At 45.3% G+C, this 27,310-nt stretch overlaps 1 protein-coding gene across 3 annotated transcripts in view; it reads left to right on the plus strand.

Moving 5' to 3' along the window:
* The window catches only part of PDE8A (phosphodiesterase 8A), a 148,005-nt gene that overhangs the window by 83,850 nt on the left and 36,845 nt on the right, over positions 1-27,310 (plus strand). For all 3 annotated transcript variants that reach the window (XR_007243243.1, XM_048481819.1, XM_048481820.1), the window contains exons 2-8: positions 10,186-10,242; positions 14,937-15,127; positions 16,264-16,320; positions 17,431-17,488; positions 19,271-19,359; positions 20,392-20,470; positions 22,943-23,080. Coding sequence is in view for 2 of the 3 variants with exons in the window: in XM_048481819.1 (XP_048337776.1) it covers positions 10,186-10,242; positions 14,937-15,127; positions 16,264-16,320; positions 17,431-17,488; positions 19,271-19,359; positions 20,392-20,470; positions 22,943-23,080 (669 nt within the window). In the remaining variant the exon portion in view is untranslated. The remainder of the gene's footprint in view (positions 1-10,185; positions 10,243-14,936; positions 15,128-16,263; positions 16,321-17,430; positions 17,489-19,270; positions 19,360-20,391; positions 20,471-22,942; positions 23,081-27,310) is intronic.

Consider the following 27,310-nt stretch of genomic DNA (forward strand, 5'->3'; position numbering starts at 1 on the left):
GGAGCCAGTCCGTGCCTTCCTTTATACAAGTTGTATATCAAGAGAAAGTTGTAAACTCATCAGGGTCAATCGCCTTGTCTGGATTATTGTAAATGAGGTGAGAAGCCAGATCACGAACTGCAAAAGTTCATTCCGTGTTCACGCGTAGCGGTGATGGGTTTCACAAGAGGCCAGAGCAAGTGTGTTACGTCGACTGAAACGGCAGAGGGTTATAATAAAACTGTTGGGCACATGATAACAATGCCGGTAAACACTTCTGAGAACAAAAAGCCCGGCTTTCTTTGTCTTGTAAGCTTTTCTGTATTTATAAGCAAGATGGAAGGTGGAGTAGTTTAGAGGAATAGTTGGTTCTAGATACTGTTGGGGGTGCAGGAGGAAAGCACAAGAAAACGAAACTAATTTTTTTTGCCCCAAGCTATGATTCAAGTTCTGAGCAAATAAAAAACCGTTTGTGGCACCCCTCCTAGCGTCCCTCTTCCTTCAAATCCCTCCTTTAGGTCTTTGCTGAAAGAAGTATGTATTCGTCCATGTGTTTCCGTAATTTATTCTGCCTTTTCTTTCCATGGAACAGTATTCAGGGGGCAAAACCCCAGGAGCTTGGAAGGTGAGCTTTTCAGCTAAAGACAGGGTTCCTATGTTGAGAGGTTTCCCTACATACATGGCTAGACTCTCTCCATTTGGCCAGAGTTAGGTGAACATGTGAAGCTACAGGCTGGTCTGAAGGTGTACCTTTTCCAACATAAAGGTGCCAAGAGATTTGATAATTCATTCACCATTTCCTGGACCGTCCTTGTTCTAGAATGCTCCATTTGGATCCTGGGACCTACCTACTTCTGTCCCCAATGCAATGAAATAGAGGGCATGTTACTCAAATTTGCAGATGCCAAATTAGGAGGGGTAGCTAATACGCTGGAGGACAGGGGCAGGATTCAAAATGATCTGGACAGATTAGAGAGCTGGACCAAAACTAGCAAAATGAATTTCAACAGAGATAAATATAAGATTCTACACTTAGGTAGAAAAAAATGAAATGCACAGATATAGGATGGGTGACACTTGGCTTGATATGTGAAAGGTATCTGGAAGTCCTAGTAGACCACAAACTGAACATGAGTCAGCGGTGTGATATGGCAGCCAAGAAAGCCAATGCAATTCTGGGATGCATCAATAAGAGTACAGTGTCTAGATTGAGGGAAGTAATTGTACCACTCTACTCTGCATTGGCCAGACCTCCCCTAGAGTACTGTATTCAGTTCTGGGCACTGCAATTTAAAAAGGATGTTGACAAGATGGAACGTGTCCAGAGGAGGGCAACCAAAATGGTAAAAGGTCTGGAATCCATGCCCTACGAAGGGAGACTTAGGCAGCTGGGGATGTTTAGTCTGGAGAAGCGAAGGTTAAGAGGGGACATGATAGCTGTGTTTAAATATTTGAAGGGATGTCATGTCGAAGAGGGAGCAAGCTTGTTTTCTGCTGCCTCAGAGACTAGGACACGGAGTAATGAATTCAAGGTGCAGGAAAAGACATTCCACGTAAACATTCTGACTGTCAGGGCTGTTGGGCAGGGGAATTCACTGCCTGGGAGAGTGGTGGAGTCTCCTTCTTTGGAGGTTTTTAAACAGAGGCTGGATGACCGTATGTCAGGAGGGCTTTGATTGTGTGTTCCTGCGTGACCGGGGGTGGGTGGGGGGGGCGTTGAACTTGATGGCCCTTGTGGTCTCTTCCATGATTCTGTGACTCATGGCAAGAGAAGAAACCTGAAGTGCTTTTATGGGTTATCCCAGGTCACTGTCGAGTTTATTTGCCCTTTGATTCCAATCAGTCACACTTGTTCGGCCCCTGTTCTATTTTGGGATTCTTTCCAATGTTTTCCAGTTAACGAATACACTATCTTGAGTTATTGGAAACCTGGGTAGAGAGAAAGGATGATGAGGCCTGGGTATGTATGCAGATAGCATGGACCACCTGGGGCGAAGTTTCATATTCATACGTGGCAGCATATCCACAAACGGAAACCTCCGCTCCGTCTCCTCTCTCACTCTGCTGTTTCCAGCTCTCCGTTCCCCTGGTCCTAATCTAGATTTATCGATTTCTATGTAGATATTTATGCCCGGGGTTGCCAGCTTACAGGTGAGGCCTGAAAGTCTCCTGAATCGTAGCTGATCTTCGGTCTACAGAGATCAGTTCCCTGGATAAAATGCCTTCTTTGGAGAATGAACGCTATGGGAACGTGCCCTGCTAAAATCTCTCTCCTCCCCGGACCACGCCCTTCCTAGGCATCACCCCCCAAATCTTCAAGTATTTCCCAACGCAGAGTTGGCAACCCCTATTTATACCCCCCTCTTCTCACCAATGTAAACCTAAAGTGGCCTTCTCACCTTGATCTGCAGTAAAACAAAAAGCTCGATTCAAGTCCAGTAGCTCCTTCCGGGACAAGTTTTTCCCGGGTTTATGCTTTCGAGAGTCTGACAAAGGGAATTTGACCTTCAAAAGCTTTATATCTGCCAACACCCAGTGGCTTGGGCTAGTCAGTACACCCAGCGTGGTGTAGTGGTTAAGAGCAGGTGGATTCTAATCTGGAGAACAGGGTTTGGTTCCCCACTCCTCCACCTGAGTGGCAGAGGCTTATCTGGTGAACCAGATGTGTTTCCGCACTCCTACATTCCTCCTGGGTGACCTTGGGCTAGACACAGTTCTCTCAGACCTCTCTCAGCCCCACCTACCTCACAAGGTGTGTGTTGTGGGGAGAGGAAGGGAAAGGAGCTCGTAAGCCCCCTTGAGTCTTGGGTGTGGTGTGGTTTCCGGGCTGTATGGCCGTGTTCTAGCAGCATTCTCTCCTGACGTTTCGCCTGCATCTGTGGCTGGCATCTTCAGAGGATCCAGAGATCCAGAGATGCCAGCCACAGATGCAGGCGAAACGTCAGGAGAGAATGCTAGAACACGGCCATACAGCCCGGAAACCACACAGCACCCAAGTGATTCCGGCCGTGAAAGCCTTCGACAACCCCTTGAGTCTCCTTAGAGGAGAGAAAGGTGGGGTATAAATCCAAACTCTTCTTCTGAGTAAGTAGAAAAAAGAGCCCACAACCAACAGTTGTTGAACTTCAAGCATCAAACTAGACAAAAGCGCACACATTTTGATAGGGATAAGGAGACCTTCTGACTTCAAAAATTGGAAACACTCGTGGCTTTCTATTGTAAGGATGAGACTACCAAAATGAAGGTTTCAGAAAACGTATTTGAGAAATGTGGTTATTGTTGGGAACATTGTGTAAAAATGGCAGTCTTAAGCAATCGGTTCCTTCTGGGCCATTTTGCTGACTTTGCCGATTTGGTTACCGAGTTACGTCCCCAACTTTTTAAAAGTTTTGCCGTTAAGCCAGCATCATTTAGGTCAGGGCACATCTTGGCTTCCGAGTCTTGCACACAAAGTTATTGGCGAACTCAGCATTGTTCTGTGTCAGACAGCTCTGGTAAGAGAGAGAGAATGAGACGAGAAGAGATTTTACATCCCAAACATCAGCAGAGCCTGTCTTCCCCCAGGGGTAATTGTATTTTTGGTGCACAAAAATGGCTTCGAGGGCTGTCGTTAGGACAAACTGCAAAATCTTGCTGCAAAAGAAGCAGTAATCTCATGTGCGGGGTGGTGGAACTCAGACCTAAACATGCTGCTAAGAGTCGCTGAACAAAATTGCTAGGTTTTTGAATAGGTTGCAACTGGAAAGGCTAGGTTGAGAAGTGGGGTCAAACTTCTTCCCTCTGTCCCCTACAATTTACATTCAAATTGACCCTGCCATGAGGTCGGACAAGGCTTCTTTGAGTAAATCTGGGGTTTACCTGGGAGCAGAGGTGGGATCCAGCAGGTTCTCACAGGTTCCCGAGAGTAGGTTACTAATTATTTGTGTGTGCCGAGAGGGGGTTACTCATTGGTGATTTTGCCACGTGATTTTTGCCTTAGTTACGCCCCTCCTCTCAGCAGTAGCACGCAGAACTTGAAGCAGTCTAGCAGGAGGCGCACCGGCGTGCGTGGCAGCCTGTGCCTGCGTGCATTCTTTTCCCGCCCAAGGACCTGCGCAGCGGCTGCGTCCTTGCCACAGCCCCGCCCAGGAATGCCCCGCCCCCGGAATGCCCGGCCACGCCCCCGTTGTGTCCCACCCAGCCCCATTGGCGCTACACCACAGTTTGAATCCCACCACCATGGGAACCTGTTACTAAAATTTTTGGATCCCACCACTGCTTTTTAGCACATGATACCCTCTTCTCCCCATACACATTTAATAGCTATTTCAGGGGAGGAAGAAAGTTTGATGGAAAAGAGGGAAAGGGGAGAAGGTTAAACCCCTCCTGCAGAATGCAAGGTGACCTTGGTCTTATCACTGTTCTTCTGAACTCTCTCAGCCCCACCTGCCTCACAAGGTGTCTGTTGTGGAGAGAGAAAGAGAAAGGAGTTTGTTAGCTGTCTTGAATCTCCTTACAGGAGAAAAAAGCAGGGAGTAAATCTGAACTCTTCTACTCACTTTACCCATCTTGGAAGGATGGAAGATCAAGGCCGTCTCCCCACCGACAATATAATATCCGCAGAGTTTAAAGCGGAGCTACTCTGGTAAGATGAGGAGGTCTACAGTCTTCTTGCACTCACTGCAGCCTCCTAGCACTCTTGGAAAAGAATACTCTCCACGCAAGATGTTCTTTCCATAGGAAGGTTTTACTTTAGCAGTTGCAAGGTTACACAAGACTATGCTATACAAGACTGTAATACAGTACAGAACTCTGAAGATGCCAGCCACAGATGCAGGCGAAACGTCAGGAGAGAATGCTGCTAGAACATGACCATACAGCCCGGAAACCACACAGCACCCAAACTATACAGAACTCTTCAGCTATAACAAAGTTCAACACACACTGAACTTAGACTCAGACTGTATCTCTATCTCAACTTAGCATAGCATATACAATGCATACATCCAACAAAGATACTTTTCCCTCCCCAGGCATCAGCCTCTCATTGGTCAAGAGTTACAGTTGAACTAACCAATCATGTTAAAGGTTAAATGTCGTTACTCCTTGCCCCTAGAGTAGACTGACTGTCTCCGGCCTTTGGGTTTGACAGACTTTTGCTAACTTGAAGACGACCCTTTTGTGACCCTTTACCTCCCGTCTAATCACAGTGCAATGACGTGCTGACATCACGACGAGGCATCATGACAAAAAATTTTTTTAAAGAAAAAGTCACCGCCCCAATGCAACCAATCAGAATGTTGCCGCCGAGCAGAACGCTTGTCCGAGGGGAGGGCAGCATTGTTTGAATGCATGTCAACACTGGATGCAGGCTGCTGAGGGGAGGGAGAAACATCGATGAAACCTGGATTAAAAAGTTCTGATTCTTTTTAAGGCGCAGTAGTGACGTAGTGGTTAGGAGCAGGTGCATTCTAATCTGGAGGAACCGGGTTTGATTCCCTGCTCTGCCACTTGAGCTGTGGATGCTTATCTGGGGAATTCAGATTAGCCTGCGCACTCCCACACACGCCAGCTGGGTGACCTTGGGCTAGTCACAGCTTTTCGGAGCTCTCTCAGCCCCACCCACCTCACAGGGTGTTTGTTGTGAGGGGGGAAGGGCAAGGAGATTGTAAGCCCCTTTGAGTCCCCTACAGGAGAGAAAGGGGGGAATTTAAATCCAAACTCTTCTCCTTCTTCTCCTTCTTCTTCATCTGTATTTAATTTTCAGTGGGGATTTGCCCCAAGCTAACTTTGAGCCAGCTACCTTGAACAGGTTGTGAGCAGAGCTTTGACTGCAGTACTGCAGTTTACCATTCTTGGGAAAGAGGCAAGGGGTGGAAGTGATACCCCACTATGGCCCCTTCTGCACATAATGCATAATGCATTTTCAGTCCACTTTCAATGCGCTGTCCTACTTATGCAGAATAGCAAAATCCACTTGCCAACAATTGTGAAAGTGGATTGAAAATGCATTATTCTGCATGTGCGGAAGGGGCCTATCTGCTGACTTCTCATCCAAGCAAAACCCCGGACATGTCAGCGTATGATGACTGGGTTTTCACCCAGTCCACTGGCTGGTAATTTTTCCGCCAACCCAAAAGAAGAAGAAGAAGAAGAAGAGTTTGGATTTATATCTCCCCTTTCTCTCCTGTAGGACACTCAAAGGGGCTTACAATCTCCTTGCCCTTCCCCCTTCACAACAAACACCCTGTGAGGTAGGTGGGGCTGAGAGAGCTCCGAGAAGCTGTGTCTAGCCCAAGGTCACCCAGCTGGTGTGTGTGGGAGTGTACAGGCTAATCTGAATTCCCCAGATAAGCCTCCACAGCTCAGGCGGCAGAGCGGGGAATCAAACCCGGTTCCTCCAGATTAGATACACGAGCTCTTAACCTCCTACACCACTGCTGCTCCCATATGTTGTTGTTTTGGGGGGGTCGTCGGAAGGGGGAAGTGGACATATAGCATCCCTGTTTGAAATACCTCTTGGAAGTTGTTCCTTTCCACCTTTCTCATGACTTTCACTGCTCTCCCCTCCCGCCCCGCCCCACATTTCTCTTTTTGGGCTTCAGTTAAATTTGAAATTAAATGGGTGATTTCCAAAGTAATAAACAAACTGAGCTTCAAGCAAAGAGCCAGGGAGAAACTATGTAATTTTCAGTGGCCTTTATGTGGTCCATGGGATAAGCTGCAGGGTCTTTAAAATTACTCATTGGAAGAAATTCTGGACTGTACCAAATTAAATCTGATCGTAAAGTGTGGTTTTACCGTGAAGAATAACATCGTAAAGAGGTCGTTTTCATATCAGAATCAGTTCTTGTGTGTATATTTAAAGTCTCCGATTCAGCTCCTGGTTCAAAACGACCTTCCTATAATTCTATTTCAGGACCAACCATGGGGGGGGGGGTGAGGGAGAGGAGCTTGCTAGCTGTACAGTTAAAAACGAAATTGTCCTTTTATATGCTTGGTGCCTTCAGTCACCTCCGTTCTGCCCGACTTGTTCTTAATTCTACTTCTGCTTGATGTTTATAAAGTTATAAACTCTAGTCAACAAATATTTATTAGGCCTTAAAAAGAAAAGGAAGATGAAAGGGAAGACATTAACAAACCAAAATAGATTATTCCAATGCATCTAAGAGAAATTTAGCTGCAGAAGTTACAATCAAAGAGGAAGAATTATTTAATAATAAAATAACCTTCCCAGCTAGTGAGTATTCATTAAACTTTAGAGGAAGCAAAGGAAAAAGGAAGGACCTAGACCCCACGCATTTAGGACAATAAAGCAGAATATGTTCCATAAAATGGACCTCAGAGATACAGTGAGCTCTTGTTGGGCAATCTTAATATTGAAGAGGGGAAAGAATTGCAGCGTGCCCTAGCATGTAGTAGTCGAAGATATACTGCCTGTTAGCATAAGGTGACCAGATGGTCACTTTTGTAAACCGGGACGGGCGGGAGCGCACTGCCTTCTGGGGCGCTCCTGTTTCCCGCCCTGTGACAGGGCGCGAAACGGAAGCGCCCCAGAAGGTCGTGTTCCTGTGGCTGCATTCGCAGGAGGCTGCCGCACTGCCTTGCGCCCCAGAAGGCAGTGCGGGAGCCTTCCAAAAATCGGGACACTTGAAAAAACCCGCGGGACGCGGGACAAATTGTTTTAAGGTGGGACTGTCCTGCCAAAAGCGGGACGTCTCGTCAGCCTATGTTAGCATGAGACTCCTTTTAACTAGAATAGGTAATAGCCATTGATAGGTATATTCTTCATGACTTCCCTCATTAAGAAACTGGCTAAGCAAATGGACCATAATCAAATGTTTAACTTTAACTTTCAACTTTAGTTCCATTTCTGTCCCATCCTGTTCCAGCCAAAGACTGGGCTCAGAGCAGCTCCCAACATAAATAATGAAATACAGTATTCATCATAGAATATACATGAATCAATAATACAAAACAGCTAAAAATCAGCTAAAATGCTTAGCCTAATCATTCAGTTCAATTTATTAGGCTTAATAGGCTGACCCTCCCCTTCCGGACAACTGTCTGAATAAAAAAATACAAGAGTTTGACACCACATTGTTCCACTTTTGACGTTTCCAAAGAGTCTTGTCTAATATAAACAACCACGCATCCAGCTCCCATTCTTTCGACTCGTTCAATGAAAGGGGGAGGGAAGGGAAGGGAACAGAGAAGGGAAAGAGAAAAGGAGATACAGGAGCTTGGAAATAGTGGAAATAAGGGGTTTCGAGAAGGAAAAGGAAAGACAGAAGGGAAAACAGAAAGGGCGGGCGAGGCCAGGCAGCTGGTAAGATCATACTGCCTCAGTTGTAGGCCTGGTGGAACATCTCTGCTTTGCAGGCCCCGAGGAACCATCCCACATCTTGCAGACAGGATCTGTTTGCATCATTTTCCAGTTTTGTAATAGTAGTCCTACCGCCTTTTTTTTTAAATTTTACTGCATTGCCTTCTGCCTTTGTAGCATGCTGTTTGCATTATGAAATGTCGTGCCTTCGACAGGGTCGGTTTGCGTCGTTTTCCAGCTCTGTAATGGTAGTCCTACCGCATTGTTTATCGGACGTCTCGGGCTGTCTTGATTGAATTTTTTGTCAATGTTTTGTCATTTGCCCTGAGCCTCAGTGAGACAAGTGATTGTAAGTGGAAGCAAACAAACAAATCAACAAACCCGTTGGTGTTTAGAGCTGTCTCGGTGCCAGCTTGGTGTAGTGGTTAAGAGCAGGTGCATTCTAATCTGGAGAACTGGGTTTGATTCCCTGCTGTGGAGGCTTATCTGGTGAACCAGATTGGCTTCTGCACTCCAACACACGCCAGCTGGGTGACCTTGGGCTAGTCACAGTTCTTTGGAGCTCTCTCAACCCCACCCACCTCACAGGGTGTTTGTTGTGTGGGGGAGGGAAGTGGCGTAGGAGGTTAAGAGCTCATGTATCTAATCTGGAGGAACTGGGTTTGATTCTCCGCTCTTCCGCTTGAGCTGTGGAGGCTTATCTGGGGAATTCAGATTAGCCTGTACACACCAGCTGGGTGACCTTGGGCTAGTCACAGCTTCTCGGAGCTCTCTCAGCCCCACCTACCTCACAGGGTGTTTGTTGTGAGGGGGGAAGGGCAAGGAGATTGTAAGCCCCTTTGAGTCTCCTACAGGAGAGAAAGGAGGGATATAAATCCAAACAACTCCTCCTCCTCCTCTTCCTCCTCCTCCTCCTCCTCCTCTTCTCCTCCTCCTCCTCCTCCTCCTCCTCCTCCTCCTCCTCCTCCTCCTCCTCCTTCTTCTTCTTCTTCTTCTTCTTCTTCTTCTTCTTCTTCTTCTTCTTCTTCTTCTTCTTCTTCTTCTTCTTCTTCTTCTTCTTCTTCTTCTTCTTCCCTCCACTATGAGATGTGAATGCACTTTCAAGGCATCAGTCAGCTGCTTTGTTTGCTGCGCTTAAGGAGAGCTTTCCAAATATTGGGACATTTTCTGAAAGAACAGCAAAACCAGCCAGCAGTGCTGACGGTGCAAGGGGCTGTCAAGCAAACTCATATGACCAATGTCTCTTCTTTTTGCCAAGGAAATGGCAGACGGAAGAAGTGCCCTGGAGGTTGGTTTGTTGACTCGTCATCGTTTTGTGGCCATTAAGTCAGAGCTGACTTACAGTGACTCTGTAGGATTTCCAAGGCAGGAGACCTTCAGAGGTGGTTTTCCATGCCTGCCTCTGCATCAGGGCCAAGGGTTGGATATAAATGCCCATGGATACTCTTGAGACTGTCCCACACACAATGCTTGCCATATAAGTACAAGGGTTGGCAGGGGAAGAGTAAATTAGAAGAAGAAGAGTTTGGATTTATAACCACCCTTTCTCTCCTGTAAGGAGGCTCACAGGGGCTTACAATCTCCTTTTCCTTCCCTCACCCCCACAACAAACACCCTGTGAGGTAGGTGGGGCTGAGAGAGCTCCAAAGAATTGTGACTACCCCAAGGTCACCCAGCTGGCATGTGCTGGAGTGCACAGGCTAATCTGGTTCTCCAGATAAGCCTCCACAGCTCAAGTGGGCGAGCGGAGAATCAAACCCGGTTCTCCAGATTAGAGTGCACCTGCTCTTAGCCACCACGCTGGCTCTCTAGAGGTATCATTTGCCAGGAAGTGACAAAGACCTTTTTTCTTCCATGTGCCAGAAAGCATTGCTTAAAATTCTCTGCATTCTTGTTTCTAGGCAGCGGGAACAGCTGTGCAGTTTGGCCCTATGCGACTCCACCAAGATCAACTTCAGGTAAGCCGTGATGGAAATGTAGATGGGCTGACACAAAATCCTTTGCCTGACAAAAGCAAAATTGCTTTTCTGCGTTTCTTGTTTGTTTCATCTTTGTTTATATATTTCAGGCAGGAGTGGTTCTCCCTGTGCTAATAGAAAACAGGCTGGTTCCTATGTAAACAATGAAAGCTACCTAAGAGGCCTCCCGTAGACAAGACAATGTGTCTCTGCAGACTCAAAGGCGGAAGTTCCCAATCAGCAGAAAAATGGCTTTTAATAATTTACTTTTATTAAGAATGTGTGGCTGATTCTGACTAGGGCTGAGTATGCTCTAGGAGGCAGAGAGAAGTTTAGAGCAGTGGTGGGATCCAAAAATTTTAGTAACAGGTTACCATGGTGGTGGGATTCAAACAGTGGCGTAGCGCCAATGGGGCTGGGCAGGGCACGACTGGGGCGTGGACGGGCATTCCAGGGGCGGAGCATTAATAATTTCTCTGTTACTGTAAAAAAAAAGTTCCTAATTTCCAGCTGGTATCTTTCTGTCCATAATTTAAACTCATTATAGCAAGTCCTATCGTCTACTGCCAACAGAAACAACTATTTCTCCTCTAATTGACTGCCTGTCAAATACATAATACTTTCAAATACTTAATTTTGTTTCTAGAAATCAAAAGGAGGATATTTTCCTTAAACAAGGAACGTTACCATATTACTAAAACATGTTTTCAAAACAGCCCAACAGGGAGAATTATCCCACTTTCTACCTTCGCTAACCAGCCACATAGGAAACAACAGGACTTTATGATTTTTGGACCTAATGGAATTTCTAACGGAAAAGCAGATCCAATTAGTAACCCCCTCTCGGCACACGCAAATAATTAGTAACCCACTCTCGGGAACTGGTGAGAACCTGCTGGATCCCACCCCTGGTTTAGAGTCAAGCAAAGGGGGGGAACTGGGGGAACATCAGTTGATATTCACTGACACTACTTTGTCCTAGAAGGGATGTCAGGGAATTCAGCCAATCGCTACCCAACTCTGGCCAAAGGCAGGAATTGTGATAAGGTTAGTCGCACTAGCTGAAGAAGCTTCTTTCCTCTGGAGGGCAAAGCAGATCAGGTGATAATCTCTGACCTCCAGGAAAGGTTTTCAACTCAAGCTTGCTTGTTAGTCTGAGCAGCTTAGAGAAAACCTCCTGCCAAGCTAAAGGTGACCCTCGGCCTTTGCTTTTCCGATATGACAAACAGCTACCACCGTTCGCTGCAGCCCAAATAGTAGAACACCCTTGTTGCTTTTTTGCTCGTGTTTAACTGAGATGTAAAAAATCTGTTTGTTTTTTAGCTAAGAGAGTAATGGCCAACTTGGCAGCTCGTGAGCCAGATCCAGCCACTGAAGTCCTTTCATTTGGTTCCAGCAGTACTACCAAAATTTTGATCAACATATGGCACTAGAACGTGCCCACGGTTTCCCCAGCTTGTCAGGAAAAGAACACAACAACTTTTTCCAGTTGAAAGATCTAGAGATATCCCACACTTGAATCTCACATCCCTCTTCTGGATTTTCTTTGCAAGGCCCTGACTCTACCCAGACACATGTTTTCCATATGCTCAGCAAATGGCTGGGATGTGTAATTCATACACATAATTCATTTCACATAAGATCATAAGAGTAGCTGTGCTGGCTGACAGCAGTGGCCCATGTAATCCTGCATCACGTTCCACAGTGGCCAACCAGATGCCGCTGGAAGGCCTGTAACTAAGGTGACCAGACGTCCTGCTTTTGGCGGGACAGTCCCGCCTTAAACCAATCTGTCCTGCGTCTCGCGAGGTTTTTTAACTGTCCCGATTTTGCCTTCTGGGGCGCTCCCCTTTTCCCGCCCTGTGACAGGGTGGGAAACAGGGGAGCGCCCCAAAAGGCAGTGCACTCCTGCGGCCGCACACGCACCCCCCCATCCCGGTTTTAAAAGGTGACAATCTGGTCACCTTACCTATAACAGTGATGGCGAACCTATGGCATGGGTTCCAGAGGTGGCATTCAGAGCCCTCTCTGTGGGCACGCACAAACAGAGTTCATCGTAGGGGGGAAATCACCCCCCGCCACACACACACACATCTAGGCTGGCCTGGGCCACTGGGCTAGATTATCAGCATTAAACCTAAGACCTAGTTTTGCGGAAGCAGTATAGGTAACCCTGTTAAGCGCTGTTAAACCCCACTGATTTTCATGCAAAGAACTAAAGCACGATCCTTTACCTGGGAGTAAGCTCGGTTGCTGGCAATGGGGCTTGCTTCTGAGTAAACCCTCCTCTGGTCGTGATTCACCCGTTGGAAGAGTTGCATGGTTGCTTCAAAGCAAAGCCAACAACTACCACCAAGCTTACTCCCGAGTGTGTGCCTCAGAGCCAACCATTTTTTCTAAACTAAAACCTCAGTATTCAGGTTAAAGTGCCATGTTGGCTACTTTGCGATAAATAAGTGGGTTTTGGGTTGTAGTTTGGGCATTCAGTCTCAAAAAGGTTCGCCATCATTGGCCTATAAGTTGGTCCCAGAGGTCAAAGGATACTAGCTTAGACTTCAGGGGCGTGCTAACCTCTCGGTCCAATTCTCCGTGCCCCTGGAAAAAGTTCCCCCTCAGCTGGGTGACTCAGGCTGCTCTCGCGTGGAACAACTGCATGGAAAAGACCTCCCTGCCAACATTTTCTTTCCTCTGAAACCCCTCCCCCTCTCACTCTTTCCTGCCAGAAATGCTCTTTTGAAAGTATTTGGTGCAGCTGTATGACTGAAAGGTTACACACTCATATGTCAGTAGTTATGGTCCTTCAAAATATTTTTAAAAGGAGAGACTATTTCTGTCACATCTTAGCTTGCTTTCAGGAATCGTCATTTCCTGTAAGTGGTTCAGAAGATCCCTTGTCACCTGCCAAAGATTAAACCATGTCATCACTATCTCTGCCATTCCCTTTTTTAATTTGCAAACAATGTTTTCTAGATGCTTTCATGCAGCATAGGTTTGCTCTGAAAATCCATAATCCTAACTAGTTTATATACTGAAGAAGTGATACTCACCAGATTCTCATTACAGCCGAAGTTGAAATCTGGTAAAAGGCATATTGACATATTACTGTGTTTCCCCGAAAATAAGACAGTGTCTTATATTAATTTTTGCTCCCAAAGATGCGCTATGTCTTATTTTCAGGGGATGTCTTATTTTTCTGTGTTCTGTTCGTCGGGCATGCTTCCAAACAAAAACTTTGCTACATCTTACTTTCGGGGGATGCCTTATATTTCGCACTTCAGCAAAACTTCTACTACATCTTATTTTCAGGGGATGTCTTACATTCGGGGAAACAGGGTAGTGAAGATGCTGTGTGCAATTTGCCCTAAAGGTGTTGTGGATGGGGGGAAAATGCCCTGCAATTCTCCAGTTTCCTGAGCGAAGTGTTTAGTTCAGATAAGGGGTGTTCAACTCTGACCATCCAGATGTTCATGGTCTATGATTCCCATCATCCTTTGCGTAGTGTAGTGGTTAAGAGCAGGTGGATTCTAATCTGGAGAACCGGGTTTGATTCCCCACTGCTCCTGTAAGGAGTTGCAAGGTGGCTTACAAACGCTTTTCCCTTCCTCTCCTCACAACAGACACCTTGGGAGATAGGTGGGGCTGAGATAGTAAAGAGAGAACTGTGACTAGCCCAAGGAATGTAGGAGCATGGAAACACATCTGGGTCACCAGATAAGCCTCTGCCACTCTGGTGGAGGAGTGGGAAATCAAACATGGTTCTCCAGATTAGAATCCACCTGCTCTTAACCACTACACCACTCTGGCTCTCTGATCATAGCAAGTGATGTCATAGAAGTGAGATTGATCCTGTTGTTGTGCCGAAGTGGGAAGTCTTTGTATTTAGGGCAGAGCATTTGTTAAAGTGAAAATGTAAAGTGTTGACACTGTATTTTTAAATTGTTCATTAATAAAGTCGATAGTGCTTTATTAATGAACCATTTAATGCTGTGGTCCTAAACCAGTGGTTCTCAACCTTCCTAATGCCGCGGCCCTTTAATACAGTTCCTCATGTCATGGTGACCCCCAACCCTAACATTTATCCATTTGACAGATGGAGAACACTGATGCAGAGAGTCTTAGGCGACCCCGTGAAAGGGTCATTCGACCCCCAAAGGTGTCGCAACCCACAGGTTGAGAACCGCTTCCCTAAACAAGAAGCCCCCACCATGGTGCCCATGGGCACTGTGGAACTCGCCAACACCTCTTCTGGCTCCTACCAAATGTTTTTAAACAGTGGATGGGGTGAACTTGAATGGCGGAAAGGGTCTCCCAGATCTTAGCCTGACACTCCTACCACTACCCTGTGCTGGCTATTAATCTGTCAACCAAGTCATGACAACGAAACCACATCCATCTATCCATCCATCCATCCATCCATGCATCCATGCATCCATGCATCCATCCATCCATCCATCCATCCATCCATCCATCCATCCATGCATCCATGCATCCATGCATCCATGCATCCATCCATCCATCCATCCATCCATCCATCCATCCATCCATCCATCCATCCATCCATCCATCCATCCATCCATCCATCCATCCATCCATCCATCCATCCATCCATCCATCCATCCATCCATCCATCCATCCATCCATCCATCCACCTAATTTACGCAACTGCATTCTAAGTTTTGTTTTCCTTGGTCCAGGTTCTTTTAGTGTTTGCCAAAGAAGACAACCAGAGCAACGGCTTCTGCTGGGCCTGTGAGAGAGCTGGATACCGGTGTCATGTTGCCAAGACGCCCGAGTCTGCTCTCGAGTGTTTCCTGGATAAGAACCATGATATCATCATTATTGATCATAGACATTCGAGATACTTTGATGCAGAATCACTATGCAGGTGAGCACCTTGGCCATTCTTCAAAGGCAGGGCGTTCTTCTGCCTTGTTTCTTTGAGTGGGGGCTAGAATGGTCCAGTCTGAAGCATTAATGTGCCTCCCCATCCAGACAAAAACGCGACATGTATGTGTCTGAACTGCGAAAGGCGAAAAGATGACAGTTTACCTACCAGATAAAGGGAACGGCTTGTATGGATATAGGCCTTGCTTTTCAGGGTTTATACTACAGTCCTCACTGTAGTTGATTAATCTGAAGTGAGCATGTATGTTTGCTTTTCAGAAATGAATAGTCGTGTTTCCCATTCCTGTGGCTGTTCTTAGTTGATGGAGCAATTCATCTGGTTAATTCCAATAACGAACAAGACTCTGGCATACTAACTAGTTACTTGACCCCCGAGCTAGAATGTCTTATTCTGGATATTTTTGCACTCCTAAAGAAGGTGTACAGCTATTGTAACCACTAACCAAGTCCTTCATGTAAGCTGACAGGAAAGGACTGTATCTTTAAATTCAATCTGTGTTTCATTACACAGTAAAAACATAAAGAATTCCTCGATCTTATTGTTTCTGTGCATACAATTGTATTTTCTGTCTATGTGTCTTGTTAGTGGTTGTACTTTTTGTAACGCTCTGTATTTTTATGTGTTCATAGCTGTTTTAGACAGTAGTGTAATTTCACTTTCCAATTCACTTAGTAAATTAGTAAGTATCGAAGTTTGTGTTTTTGTGTTCTTAAGCAACAGGACTGGCGGTGTTTTTTGTTAATTGCTCTTAGTACGCTGAAGTCCCATTTATAGTGTGCAATGTGTTTCCCATCCCCGCAACAATTATATAAGCATATTTTCCCATCCATTTATTTGTTTGATGTACTTATATCACACTTCTCAGACAGATTAGCTCCCAAAGCTGTTTACAATCCAAATCTGCTATTGTTTTCTGAGTCAGACCAGTGCAGAGATGCACAATGCCATTGTTGGGGAAGCCACGGGTGATCTTGGGGAATTCTGGGGCAGGGTGGGGCCCCAGCATTGCTCAGGCATTTAGGCAGGGGTGGGTGGGAAATCACCACATAACACTGTAAGGTTTATTTCAAAGGTTATTGTAAAAACGTATCAGCTTTGGTTTATTTTCTCCAAAGGTCCATCAGATCAACAAAATCAGCTGAAAATACTGTTATAATTGGTGTCGTGCGAAGGTGAGCAAGAAATTGTTGAAGCAGCGGATTTACTCGGAGTAGACCACCTTGCAGGACGCAATGTAGACAAGAACTGATAGACACACAGTCACCAGTGCAGTTCTATTTATTGCTATCTACTGACAAAGTGCTTCACCAGACCACAGGTGTTTTCAGGCACACATCACACTGCTGTCTGTGCTAACTATATACAAAAGTGGTACCAATCAGGTGCCCTCACCTTATCAGGTTTGCACACGGTACAAGCTGTGCACTCGGTCCTAATCTGCACACGGTACCTGTTAGAAGGAGGGTCCAGCTGTCATTTAGATTTTGCTCATGTCACCTTGTACAATAATGAATGGATGCAAAACAGGTGATGTCTGGTGCTCCCCTGAATGTCTGGTGTCCCCCTACATATCGATATAACTTCTGGCATGAACGGGAAGTGATGTCATCACACTGGGAGACTCTCTAACATCCGCCCAACACCATGCTAGGGGGTCCTGCCCAAGACCTGATTGGCCTACCTTCTTTGGCTGGGACTTGGCTTCTCCCTGGCATTTGACTTCTCTTTTGAAGTGGCCATCCTGGAATTCAATATCTAGCCACTATGTTTTGTCTGAGACACAGACCTTTAATTTGCTTATTTTCCCCCCTTCTGTCCTTTCCCCCTTTTGTAGCATTTGTGTAATGCTGCAGGCAGCTATTTTGCACAGCAGAATCCCTTGAGTGTAGTAACGGGAAGACAGTGGAAAGGTAATACATAAACAATAGGCAGGGTAATTGTGTGCCCACATTTTGTAATAAACAACATTTTTACAAATATAACACTTGTGTTCTATTGCAAGCCTCTCCAGGAACTACTGCTGGGAAGCAGGATATACATTTTTAGAATTTAAAAAGAATGTGATTCCCATGGAATCTACTTGGATCTGTGCCCATGTGACAGTTGCTGCGATAGCTGTCATGATGTCAGGTACGCTCTTTGGAAAATATTCAAGAGTCTGACGGCTGACCTGCAGATATGATTGTAGACTGCAGATACTATTGTTCAAGATCCAATAGATTAGTAATTCGTTAGTAATAAATTAGCAGTTTCTAATATCTTGCCGCAATTTTGTTTTTCAGACATGCAGATCGTGAAGAATCCTCAATATTGCCCTTCATTTCTGCTGGCTTCACAAGGGTAGGCATATTTATTGACTTTTCCATTCCATTATAGTTTCCCTGTTGTCTTTTTTGGAGCTCTAGAGCAGTGGTTCTCAACCTGGGGGTCGGGACCCCTTTGGGGGTCGAACGACCCTTTCACAGGGGTTGCCTAAGACTCTCTGCATCAGTATTCTCCATCTGTAAAATGGATAAATGTTAGGGTTGGGGGTAACCACAACATGAAGAGCGGTATTAAAGGGTCACGGCATTAGGAAGGTTGAGAACCACTGCTCTAGAGGTTCCACATCCCATGAGTCATTGCTCGCTATATCAAGGAAGTTGTAGAAGCCATTATTTTGGAAGAGGACTACAGACACCGATGGTTAGATGGTCTCCATGCTTTCTAGAGCAGTGGTTCTCAACCTGGAGGTCGGGACCCCTTTGGGGGTCGAATTACCCTTTCACAGGGGTGCCTAAGACTCTCTGCATCAGTGTTCTCCTTCTGTAAAATGGATAAATGTTAGGGTTGGGGGTCACCACAACATGGGGAACTGTATTAAAGGGTCATGGCATTAGGAAGGTTGAGAACCACTGTTCTAGATGCTTTGGAATTAGAACTCTGTGGCCAACAGATACTAAAAGGCACTTTTCTGGGAGCATAATGAAATGTCCTAATTGCCATGGGCCAAAAACATATGACATCATCGTGGAATTCCTGATGTAGTGACCTTTCCAAATCGATATGTCATGTGAAAAGACTTCTTGTGGTAAGTGTATCTTATAGGCTAAACCTAAGGTATCTGAGGGCCCTGAGAAAGTTGTGAGATAATAACACCAAAACCCAGTTTTGGTTTATGCTAAACTTGTGACTAAGTTTTAGTCTGCCCGTATGCCACAATCTCTGAACAGACCATCACTGGCTTTTATAATGAAATGTTCTGATTGTCAGCACTTACAGGTTAATGTTGAGATTCCCCAGTTAATCTTATCACTATCTGTCAACTCACTGAGGCACAGGGGTGTGATTGCTAACTTTATTTATTTGACTTATATACCACTGTTCCTGCAAACGGGCTTAGAGTGGTGGCCTACTATTAAATCCCCCTCATGTGTCTGAAAGCAGGAAAGTACATCCATCTGATTTGGGTTGTCAGAATTCACATGAGAATTGGCCTTCTGTTTAAACGTGTGAATCCACCAAATTTTGGACATTCCTTCCCACAGTTCTTCTGATGGATGTACATGTCTCTTGTATGCCTTCCATCACTTCACCCGCACACAGGTGCCTTTCTGTCTCCATCATGAAATTGCTCACATCTGTTCTTTTGTAAAGAAGTGTCTTAGCTCATAAGAAGTAATTTTTTAAAAAATAATTCTCTTTTTAAATAATCCTATGTTTGGTTGTTGTGGGTTGTGTGGCTGGTAGATGTGGGCTGTGTGGCTGTGGTCTGGTAGATCTTGTTCTTAACGTTTCGCCTGCATCTGTGGCTGGCATCTTTGAGGTGTATCACAGAGAGAAGTGTGTAACCAGTGTGTAACACACTTCTCTTTGTGATACACCTCGAAGATGCCAGCCACAGATGCAGGAGAAACGTTAAGAACAAGATCTACCAGACCACAGCCACACAACCCACAACAACCAAACATAGGATTATTTAAAAAGAGAATTATTTTTTAAAAATTACTTCTTATGAGCTATGATGCTTCTTTACAATTGCTAGTAGCAGTAAGATTTTTTTAAATAGATTGTAAATCCCATTTTTATTCCCAGATAAGCAATTGAAATATTCTGGTTGTTGTTGTTGTTGTCACTGTACAGAGGTATGTAGAAAACGCCAACATCATGGCCTGTTACAACGAACTCATCCAACTGGAATTTGGAGAAGTGCGGGCACAATTTAAACTAAGGTAATTTAGCGGGGAAATCATCCACATTAAACAGCCAGCTACTGAGAATCGGAAGGGGGGGTACGGCTGTCCTCATTAGGTATCCCAGTGCCTAGTAAAGTGGATTATTACAATTCAGTCTGTGTACTTTTCAGATTTTTATATCTAAGCCTTTAAAATGCATTCAGAATATTGACCTAGGCTGATTCCGCATGGGCCAAAAACAGTGGTGTGAAAACGGTGTGAAAACAGTATAAACCCTTTTACACTGTTTTAAACCCTTTTACACCATTTTCACACCGTTTTCACACTGCTTTTTTTGGCCCATGCGGAATCAGCCCTAGAATGAGAGAGCGAGGCTGCGAATTGTAATTGGCTGAGGGCACAATAGAATACCTGGTTGCAAAGGAAGAGCAATAAAATTGCTAACTCTGCCTTGGGAAATCTTGAAGATCTGGGGGCAGTTCTGGGAGGAGGGATTTCGCTAATCTCTGTGATCTGGAAATCAGCAGTACATTTCAGAGAATTCCAGGCCCTGCCTGGAATCTGGCAGCCCTACTGCCCAGTTATTTCACTGTAGACTTCTATCCTGTGTGAATTCTTGGGTAGCTGTAGTTTGTCCTTTAGGACCATTGAAGCCCAAGCTAGATATTACCCATGTCTGATGTGTATTTATTTCATTTGTACCTCATCTTTGTTCCCAATGGGGACTCAAGAGTCGCTTACAATATTCTCCTCTTCTTGCAAGTTAAGGCTGAAATCTTGCGTGCTCTTACTTGGTGGCAAGCGTCGCTGAACTCAGCGGGACTTGCTTCCGAGTAAAATATGCACAGGTTGAACCTCCCTTTTCCTTCTTTTTAAGTTGAGGACAGCAGAAAGTTAATCAGAAAGCCAATCCTATTTGCTGCTGTTAGTCTTCAAAAGAGATACTCTCTCTAGCTTCAACTGGTTGGTTCTACTGGGATTTGTTTCTGTATGAGCATAGTTTTTAAGCGTTCGGAAATGACAAGTCATGCCGCTCCACTCTAATTAGCTTGCACCTTGTGTTTTCAGGGCTTGTAATTCAATATTTACAGCATTAGAGAAAAGTCAAGAAGCCATTGAGATCACAAGCGAAGACCATGTAATACAGGTTTGTTCTGATTTTTTTATTAGCCATCTCAAAGATGGTTTTATGGCTTTGCTGCAATTCCTTCTAGTTCAGAAGGCCGCTTGGCCAGATATAATTTTTGTGTTTTGTTTTCACAAACGAGCAGCAGAAGCTGCTCTCTTGCTGAACCCTGTTTCCTGTATAAACTTGGGATGACAAATATTTCCATCTAAACATTATTTCAAACATTGCAATCCTCAACAGAGTTTACACCCTTCTAAGCCCATTCATTTAATGGATTTTACATGCACAGAAACTCTGTTTAGGATTGTCCCGTGGAATGATTATTAAGCTGAAATTGACGTTCCTAGAAATCTGGTCAGTTGGACAGACTTATGAGCTTTGGGATCTTGTTCAACATTCCAAAAAGGCTGGGAAAAGAAGCAAAGAAGAAGAAAACTCTTAGATCTCAAGCTTAGTTACATTTTTTTTTCCTTAGGAGATGTATCCCTTGTGTATCCCATATCTTCTTAGGAGATGTATCCCAAATCTAGATTAAAGGCTAGATTTGATTAAAGGCTAGCATTACAGTATGATTTTTTTAAAAAAAAGAATAGTTATTTTATTTTAAAAGATAAAGTTGGCACCAGGACAAATGGCAGGTAAGCTTAGCAGTTGTCAATGAGTAATAAAACTATTAGAAACAGCAAGTGAAGAATTAACCCCCGTCTCCCCCGCAGTTTCTTGCTGGAGTTTAAAACCATCAGGCAAACCGTAAAAAAGTAGTCTTAAAAAGGTTCCCAAAAGCCATAAATTGAAGGGGGCAAATCAGGGGATTCTAGAGTCTGAGGGGCCACAACCAAGAAAACCCTGCCCTGCTGCCAACCAATCTTTCCTCTGTTATTGAGAGATTGCCGAGGCAGGTTCCGGGAGCTACTCACTGACAAGCTTGAGGGGCAGACGTGGTCCCTCATATGCCCTGGTGGTTTAGACTTATGTTTAGACATACATGGCAGCTACATAGCAAATAGTTTGAGAGGCCACTACAACAAATGCTTCTGAAAGGAAAACAGGCAAATGGAAATAGGCCCCTAGCTAGGCCTGTCTGTCTCTGATAAGCTGAGAGAGAAGCCCTTTTGGATAGGAGGAGGCGTGTGTATCTAGGAAAAATGTAGCCTGGTGCAAAATCTGAGTTTTCCGCCTCCCCACCCCCCCAACCTCCTTTGGCCTGCCGCCCTCCCCCACCACAACAAAATAAAAATTTTTGCTCCAGGTCTTGAAGTCAGTGTATGGACCGGGGCGGGGGGGGAGGAGGAGGGGTGTGGACAGAGGTGGGATCCAAAAATTTTAGTAACAGGTTCCCTTGCCAGCCCCCCCTCAGCAAAGGGGGCAGAGGCGTACCTAGGCAAACCTGAGCCCTGGGCAAAACCTGAGTTGGATGCCCCCCCATGGGCAGCCACCCCACCATGAACCCCCCAATTTTTTTTGCACCAGGTCATTTCTAAATCATCATCACATTATAGAAAATGCCCCAACTCACAAATCTGAACACAGCAATGGTGAAACACACAGGTTCTTTGATAGAGACTGGTGAGATAAAAGGTACGAAAGGCTGAGAATCCATGAATTGCAGTACCTGAAAGGGATTAACCCAGTTCAGGGAGTTACATTATTGGTCGCAGTTGCTATATGGAACCTTCACGTTCAAAGGCAGTAGGCCTCTTGGGGAGGCGAGAGCGTGGAGATGGAAAAGCGGACCCAATTAGTAACCCCCTCTCGGCACACACAAATAATTAGGAACCCACTCTCGGGAACTGGTGAGAACCTGCTGGATCCCACCTCTGGGTGTGGAGCGATTTTCCGCCCCCACGTGACTAAATGGCTGTAGCCCAGGGACATTTGACCCCATATGTCCCCCTGGGCGGTATGTCCCTGCTTGGCTGCCTCAGGTCCTCCTCTGATTCTGGCTGGTGGTAGAATGGCTGCATGAGGAGAGTCTTCTAAGAGGTGAGGCATGAATGGCACATGCGTTGTCATTGAGCTATAGCCCCTCTCTGCTGGGTGCTGCCTGCCAGGTCGACCTAGCCTGGGGGTTTGTGAAGTGTTTGGTGAATGCTGCCTATTTTGCTGAGTCACAAGTTCTGCAGATTTTCCACGATGCAATTTGTGTTTTCATTGCTACGTTGGGTACTCTGGGGTGTCACCATGTGGCCTGGTTTGTGATCGGTCCTATATTTTTTTAATTGATTCGTGTCGCGGCTCACGCTCCAAATTCCGTGAGCTCCTGCCAAGATCTGGAAAATATGTCCACATTTCCTGATCTCTCCTAATGCTGAGGGGAGAGGCAGAAATCAAAACAGCTGTTTTAGGATTGAGCACGAAGAAGGAATTTCTCTGTCGACTTGAAAGAGACATTTCAAGATTAAACATTCGATTGGGGGGGTGGGGGGTGGATCTTTAATTTCCCCTCCTTTGCTTTGGTTTTCCCGGAGTAACCCTTTTCTCCTTCCCCAGTACATAAATCCTGCATTTGAAACAATGTTGGGCTACGAAAGAGGCGAATTAATAGGAAAGGAATTAACAGAAGTGCCTATAAATGAAAAAAAAGCTGATCTCCTTGAAACTATTAATTCTTGCATCAAGATCGAAAAGGTACAGTGTCGATGTAACTTTGCATGTTTCTTAACAGCTTGTTGTGAAGTTTGCAGGTTTTCAAAGCCAACGATGCCTCGCAGAACCGACAGAATATCGTGGCTTTTCTGTTCAGTCGCTATTAACTTGATAACTTGCCTTAAAAGCCAGTGCTAGTGATAGAATGCAGGGCTTTATCTGAAGGGATGTTAAGATGCCCATTGGCACTTTACTCAAATAGAGAGTGTCTTAACCTACTGCATCTGTGTATGGTTCTCCAGTTGCACAGTGGCAGATGGGGGGGCGCTCCAAAGGGTGATCACTACTGCCCAGAGGATTATCGGCTGCCCTCTCCCCTCCCCTCCTAGAGAGCAGCAGTGGCGTAGGAGGTTAAGAGCTCATGTATCTAATCTGGAGGAACCAGGTTTGATTCCCCGCTCTGCCGCCTGAGCTGTGGAGGCTTATCTGGGGAATTCAGATTAGCCTGTACACTCCCACACATGCCAGCTGGGTGACCTTGGGCTAGTCACAGCTTCTCAGAGCTCTCTCAGCCCCACCCACCTCACAGGGTGTTTGTTGTGAGGGGGGAAGGGCAAGGAGATTGTAAGCCCCTTTGAGTCTCCTGCAGGAGAGAAAGGGGGGATATAAATCCAAACTCTTCTTCTCTTCTTCAAACTCTTCTTCTTCCTTGGAAGAACTCTATAATTCCCAAAGCCTAAAGAAAGCCCAAAATATTCTGAGAGACCCGTCTCATCCAGCACACTCACTTTTTGAACTGTTAACATCCGGCAGACGATACAGGTCTATCAAAACTAGGACAAAGAGGCTTAGAGACAGCTTCTACTCTAGAGCTGTGGCTATGCTGAACTCCGCGGCTTCGTGTTGATGTGTTTGGGGCTGTGTAGGGATGGGTGGAGGAAGGGGAAAGTGAGGATGGGGTATGAGTCTGAAATTGTGTGCATCGAGGAATGCTGCTGTAAATTTTGTTGTGCGTGCACAATGACAATAAAATGCTTATGCTTATTTGCATACTGGAGCATAACAAGCAAACAAGGCCTTAGGTTCAAATTGGGTGTTCTGTTTGTGCGCACCAGTGGAAAGCGTTACATTTGGCACATTAAACCACAAAGCTTTCACGGGTGGCAAGAGGGGCATTACAGCTACTTGGGGGGAACAAGGTCTCAGACTAGATGCGACGGCATCCTCTGAAGGGTGCTGCTGCCATTTTAAAGTGGTTTAAAAACACTGCCAGGACCTTAGCCTGATTTGACTCACAGCGTGACTGGCAGCAGTACTCTTGTCCTTCCCTTCCCGCACCTTATCAAGTGATAAAACTATTGCACTATCACCCCCCACGCACACGCACACACATACACACCAGCTGTTTCAGCACTTGAAAATGAAGAAGAGCAGTGTGGTGTAGTGGTTAAGAGCGGGGCACTCTAATCTGCAGAACCAGGTTTGATTCCCCTCTCCTTCATGTGAGCAGTGGACTCCTATCTGGTGAACCAATTTTGTTTCCCTTCTCCTCTACATGAAGCCTGCCAGGTGACCTTGGGCTTTCACAGTTCTTTCAAGAACTCTCTCAACCCCACCTACTTCACAAGGTGTCTGTTGAGGGAAGAAGGAGGGAAGGAGTTTGTAAGCCTTACCAGAGAGAAGGTGGGATATAAATCCAAATTCTTCTTTTTCTTCATGGTGTTTTAAACCACTTTGGAATTACGGTGGTGGCCTCACGGCCGTCACGTCTATTTTGGCCCAAACTAGTTTATGCAAACAAACTTGGTGGCCACCTAGAGTGGCACAATTCAGGGTCATATTTGAGCAGTGGTGGCATCCAAAAATTTTAGTAACAGGTTCCCATGGTGGTGGGATTCAAACTGTGACGTAGCGCCAATGGGGCTGGGCAGGGCATGACGGGGGTGTGGCCGGGCATTCCAGGGGCGGGGCATTAATAATTTCTCTGTTACTGCAAAAAACTCTTACTGTAAAAAAAAGTTCCTAATTTCCAGCTGGTATCTTTCTGTCCATAATTTAAACTCATTATAGCAAGTCCTATCGTCTACTGCCAATAGAAACAACTACTTCTCCTCTAATTGACTGCCTGTCAAATACTTAATACTTTCAAATACTTAATTTTGTTTCTAGAAATCAAAAGAAGGATACTTTCCTTAAACAAGGAACTTTACCATATTTCTAAAACATGTTTTTAAAACAGCCCAACAGGGAGAATTATCCCGTTTTCTACCTTCGCTAACCAGCCACATAGGAAACAGCAGGACTTTATGATTTTTGGACCTAATGGATTTTCTAATGGAAAAACAGATCCAATTAGTAACCCCCTCTCGGCACACACAAATAATTAGTAACCCACTCTCGGGAACTGGTGAGAACCTGCTGGATCCCACCTCTGTATTTGAGGCAGGCATATAATTCTATATTTTGCATTTGCTTCTTATCTGACTTCCTCACCCAAACAAAAAGGAAGGTCTAGAACCCTCTATTGTGATGATGTAATTGGACCAGTGCTTCTGATGGGGGGAAGCTTGACAGGCAGCCAGAGCATCCAATAACACAAGGAGACTGTTGTTGCAGTTCTGGCAAACAAAACTACTGAATTGGCTGTCTGTTCAAAGACATGTGCCTGTCCGTCACAGCTTACTCGTAGCCCCCAAGTGAGTCAGGTTAAATAATTGGGTGACAGCGAATGCCGTGTTAAGAAGCACCCGGTTCTCGACGCTGCGTTGGGTGAAGACGCTGTAATGAATCACGAGCGACATGTGCAGTTTGACATTTATGCAACCAGGAGTCCAGCGTAAGGGAGTGATGACTCACGGTGTGTGCATCAGAGCCCTGATCGGGAGAAGGAATGCTCTGGTTGCCACTGTTTGCATCTGGCCATGCGCATACAAGTGTCACATTGTTCCCTGGAGTGTGTTCTAACTTGCTGGGTGAGCAAGAGTGGTGTTTTCAGTCTGACCAAAACAGTAAAACCAAGCGATTTTATATGGTACATTTCTCTGTCACCTTTGGTGTCCTCACACTTTCCACAAAGGGGTTCAGAGCAGTAGATTTTTGATGTCGCACTTTAGGAGGTAGGATAGGCTGAGCACTGGCTTTCGTGGGATGCCTAGGTTAGGAAATATTCGCTGCTTTTAAATGACATTTATGATAACTATGTTTTAATGATTTTATGTATATCGTTTTTATGTTGCACACTGCCCAGAGCCCTCTGGGGATGGGGCGGTATATCAAATAGATAGATAGATAGATAGATAGATAGAGAGAGAGAGAGAGAGAGAGAGAGAGAGAAACTTGACCAAGGCCATCCAGTAAGATTTGTGGCTAAGTGCAGATTTGAACCTCAGTCTCTCTCCCAACAGTGGCAGTTTAAAATCCTAATTTTGTCAGGAGCAAGCGATCCCCTGTTTGCCGATGTGCCTAAATTCAGAGGCCAAGCCTCTCTGGAGTTTGAAAGGAGGCTTCAAAAGTCAGGATGTTTTGGGTTGTGAAAATGAAAACAAGCTGTGTCGCTGTCAAGCAGAGGTTCGTTGTGACATCTCAACAATGCCGAGAGGAAATCTGATAGAAAAATGGGATTGGAAGAAGGAAGCCTTTTGAAGTTTGTTCAAAACAGAGCGCAAGAAGGGATTCATTCCCATGTGCTACTTAGAGCTCTTTCAAGATGCCCACCAAGAGAATCTCAGCCTGCCACACTGCAGAAAAGGGCAGCTTTGAACATGTTTGCACAGAATTTCTGAATCTGTTGGCCACGCAGAAAGTTTGTTTGCAGTCGCATCCTGACCTTCCTGTGTTTTATGATGCTTGTGCGGTTTTGATCTGAGTCAACCTTGGGATGAAGGTGCCGAGCAGATCAGATAAAGCAAGGTGAAGAAGAGGAAAGAGATTTGAGGGGACAGGCAGGGAAGCTGCGCAAGGGGTAATTCAGGGAAGGGTCAATGCCGTGGAGTATTGATATTGGATAGGAAGGTGAATAAATGGGGCAGTGGTAGGATTCAAATAATTTAACAGCCGGTTCTGAAAGGACTCAGAGGTGGGTTTACAACCAGTTCTCTGAACTAGACAAAAAATTAGCTACTGGTTCTACCAAACTGGTGCGAATAGGCTGAATCCCACCACTGAAATAGGGTGCTTTCGCAGCCTTCAAAATGCCTCAAGTTTGTTTTCGACAAAACCCTGACATCCCAGTCTCTTTCTTTGGTGTTGGAATATTTGTTTGTTTGTTTGACT

The sequence above is a fragment of the Sphaerodactylus townsendi genome, linkage group LG17 (genome assembly GCF_021028975.2).
Source record: "Sphaerodactylus townsendi isolate TG3544 linkage group LG17, MPM_Stown_v2.3, whole genome shotgun sequence".
NCBI lineage: Eukaryota > Metazoa > Chordata > Lepidosauria > Squamata > Sphaerodactylidae > Sphaerodactylus > Sphaerodactylus townsendi.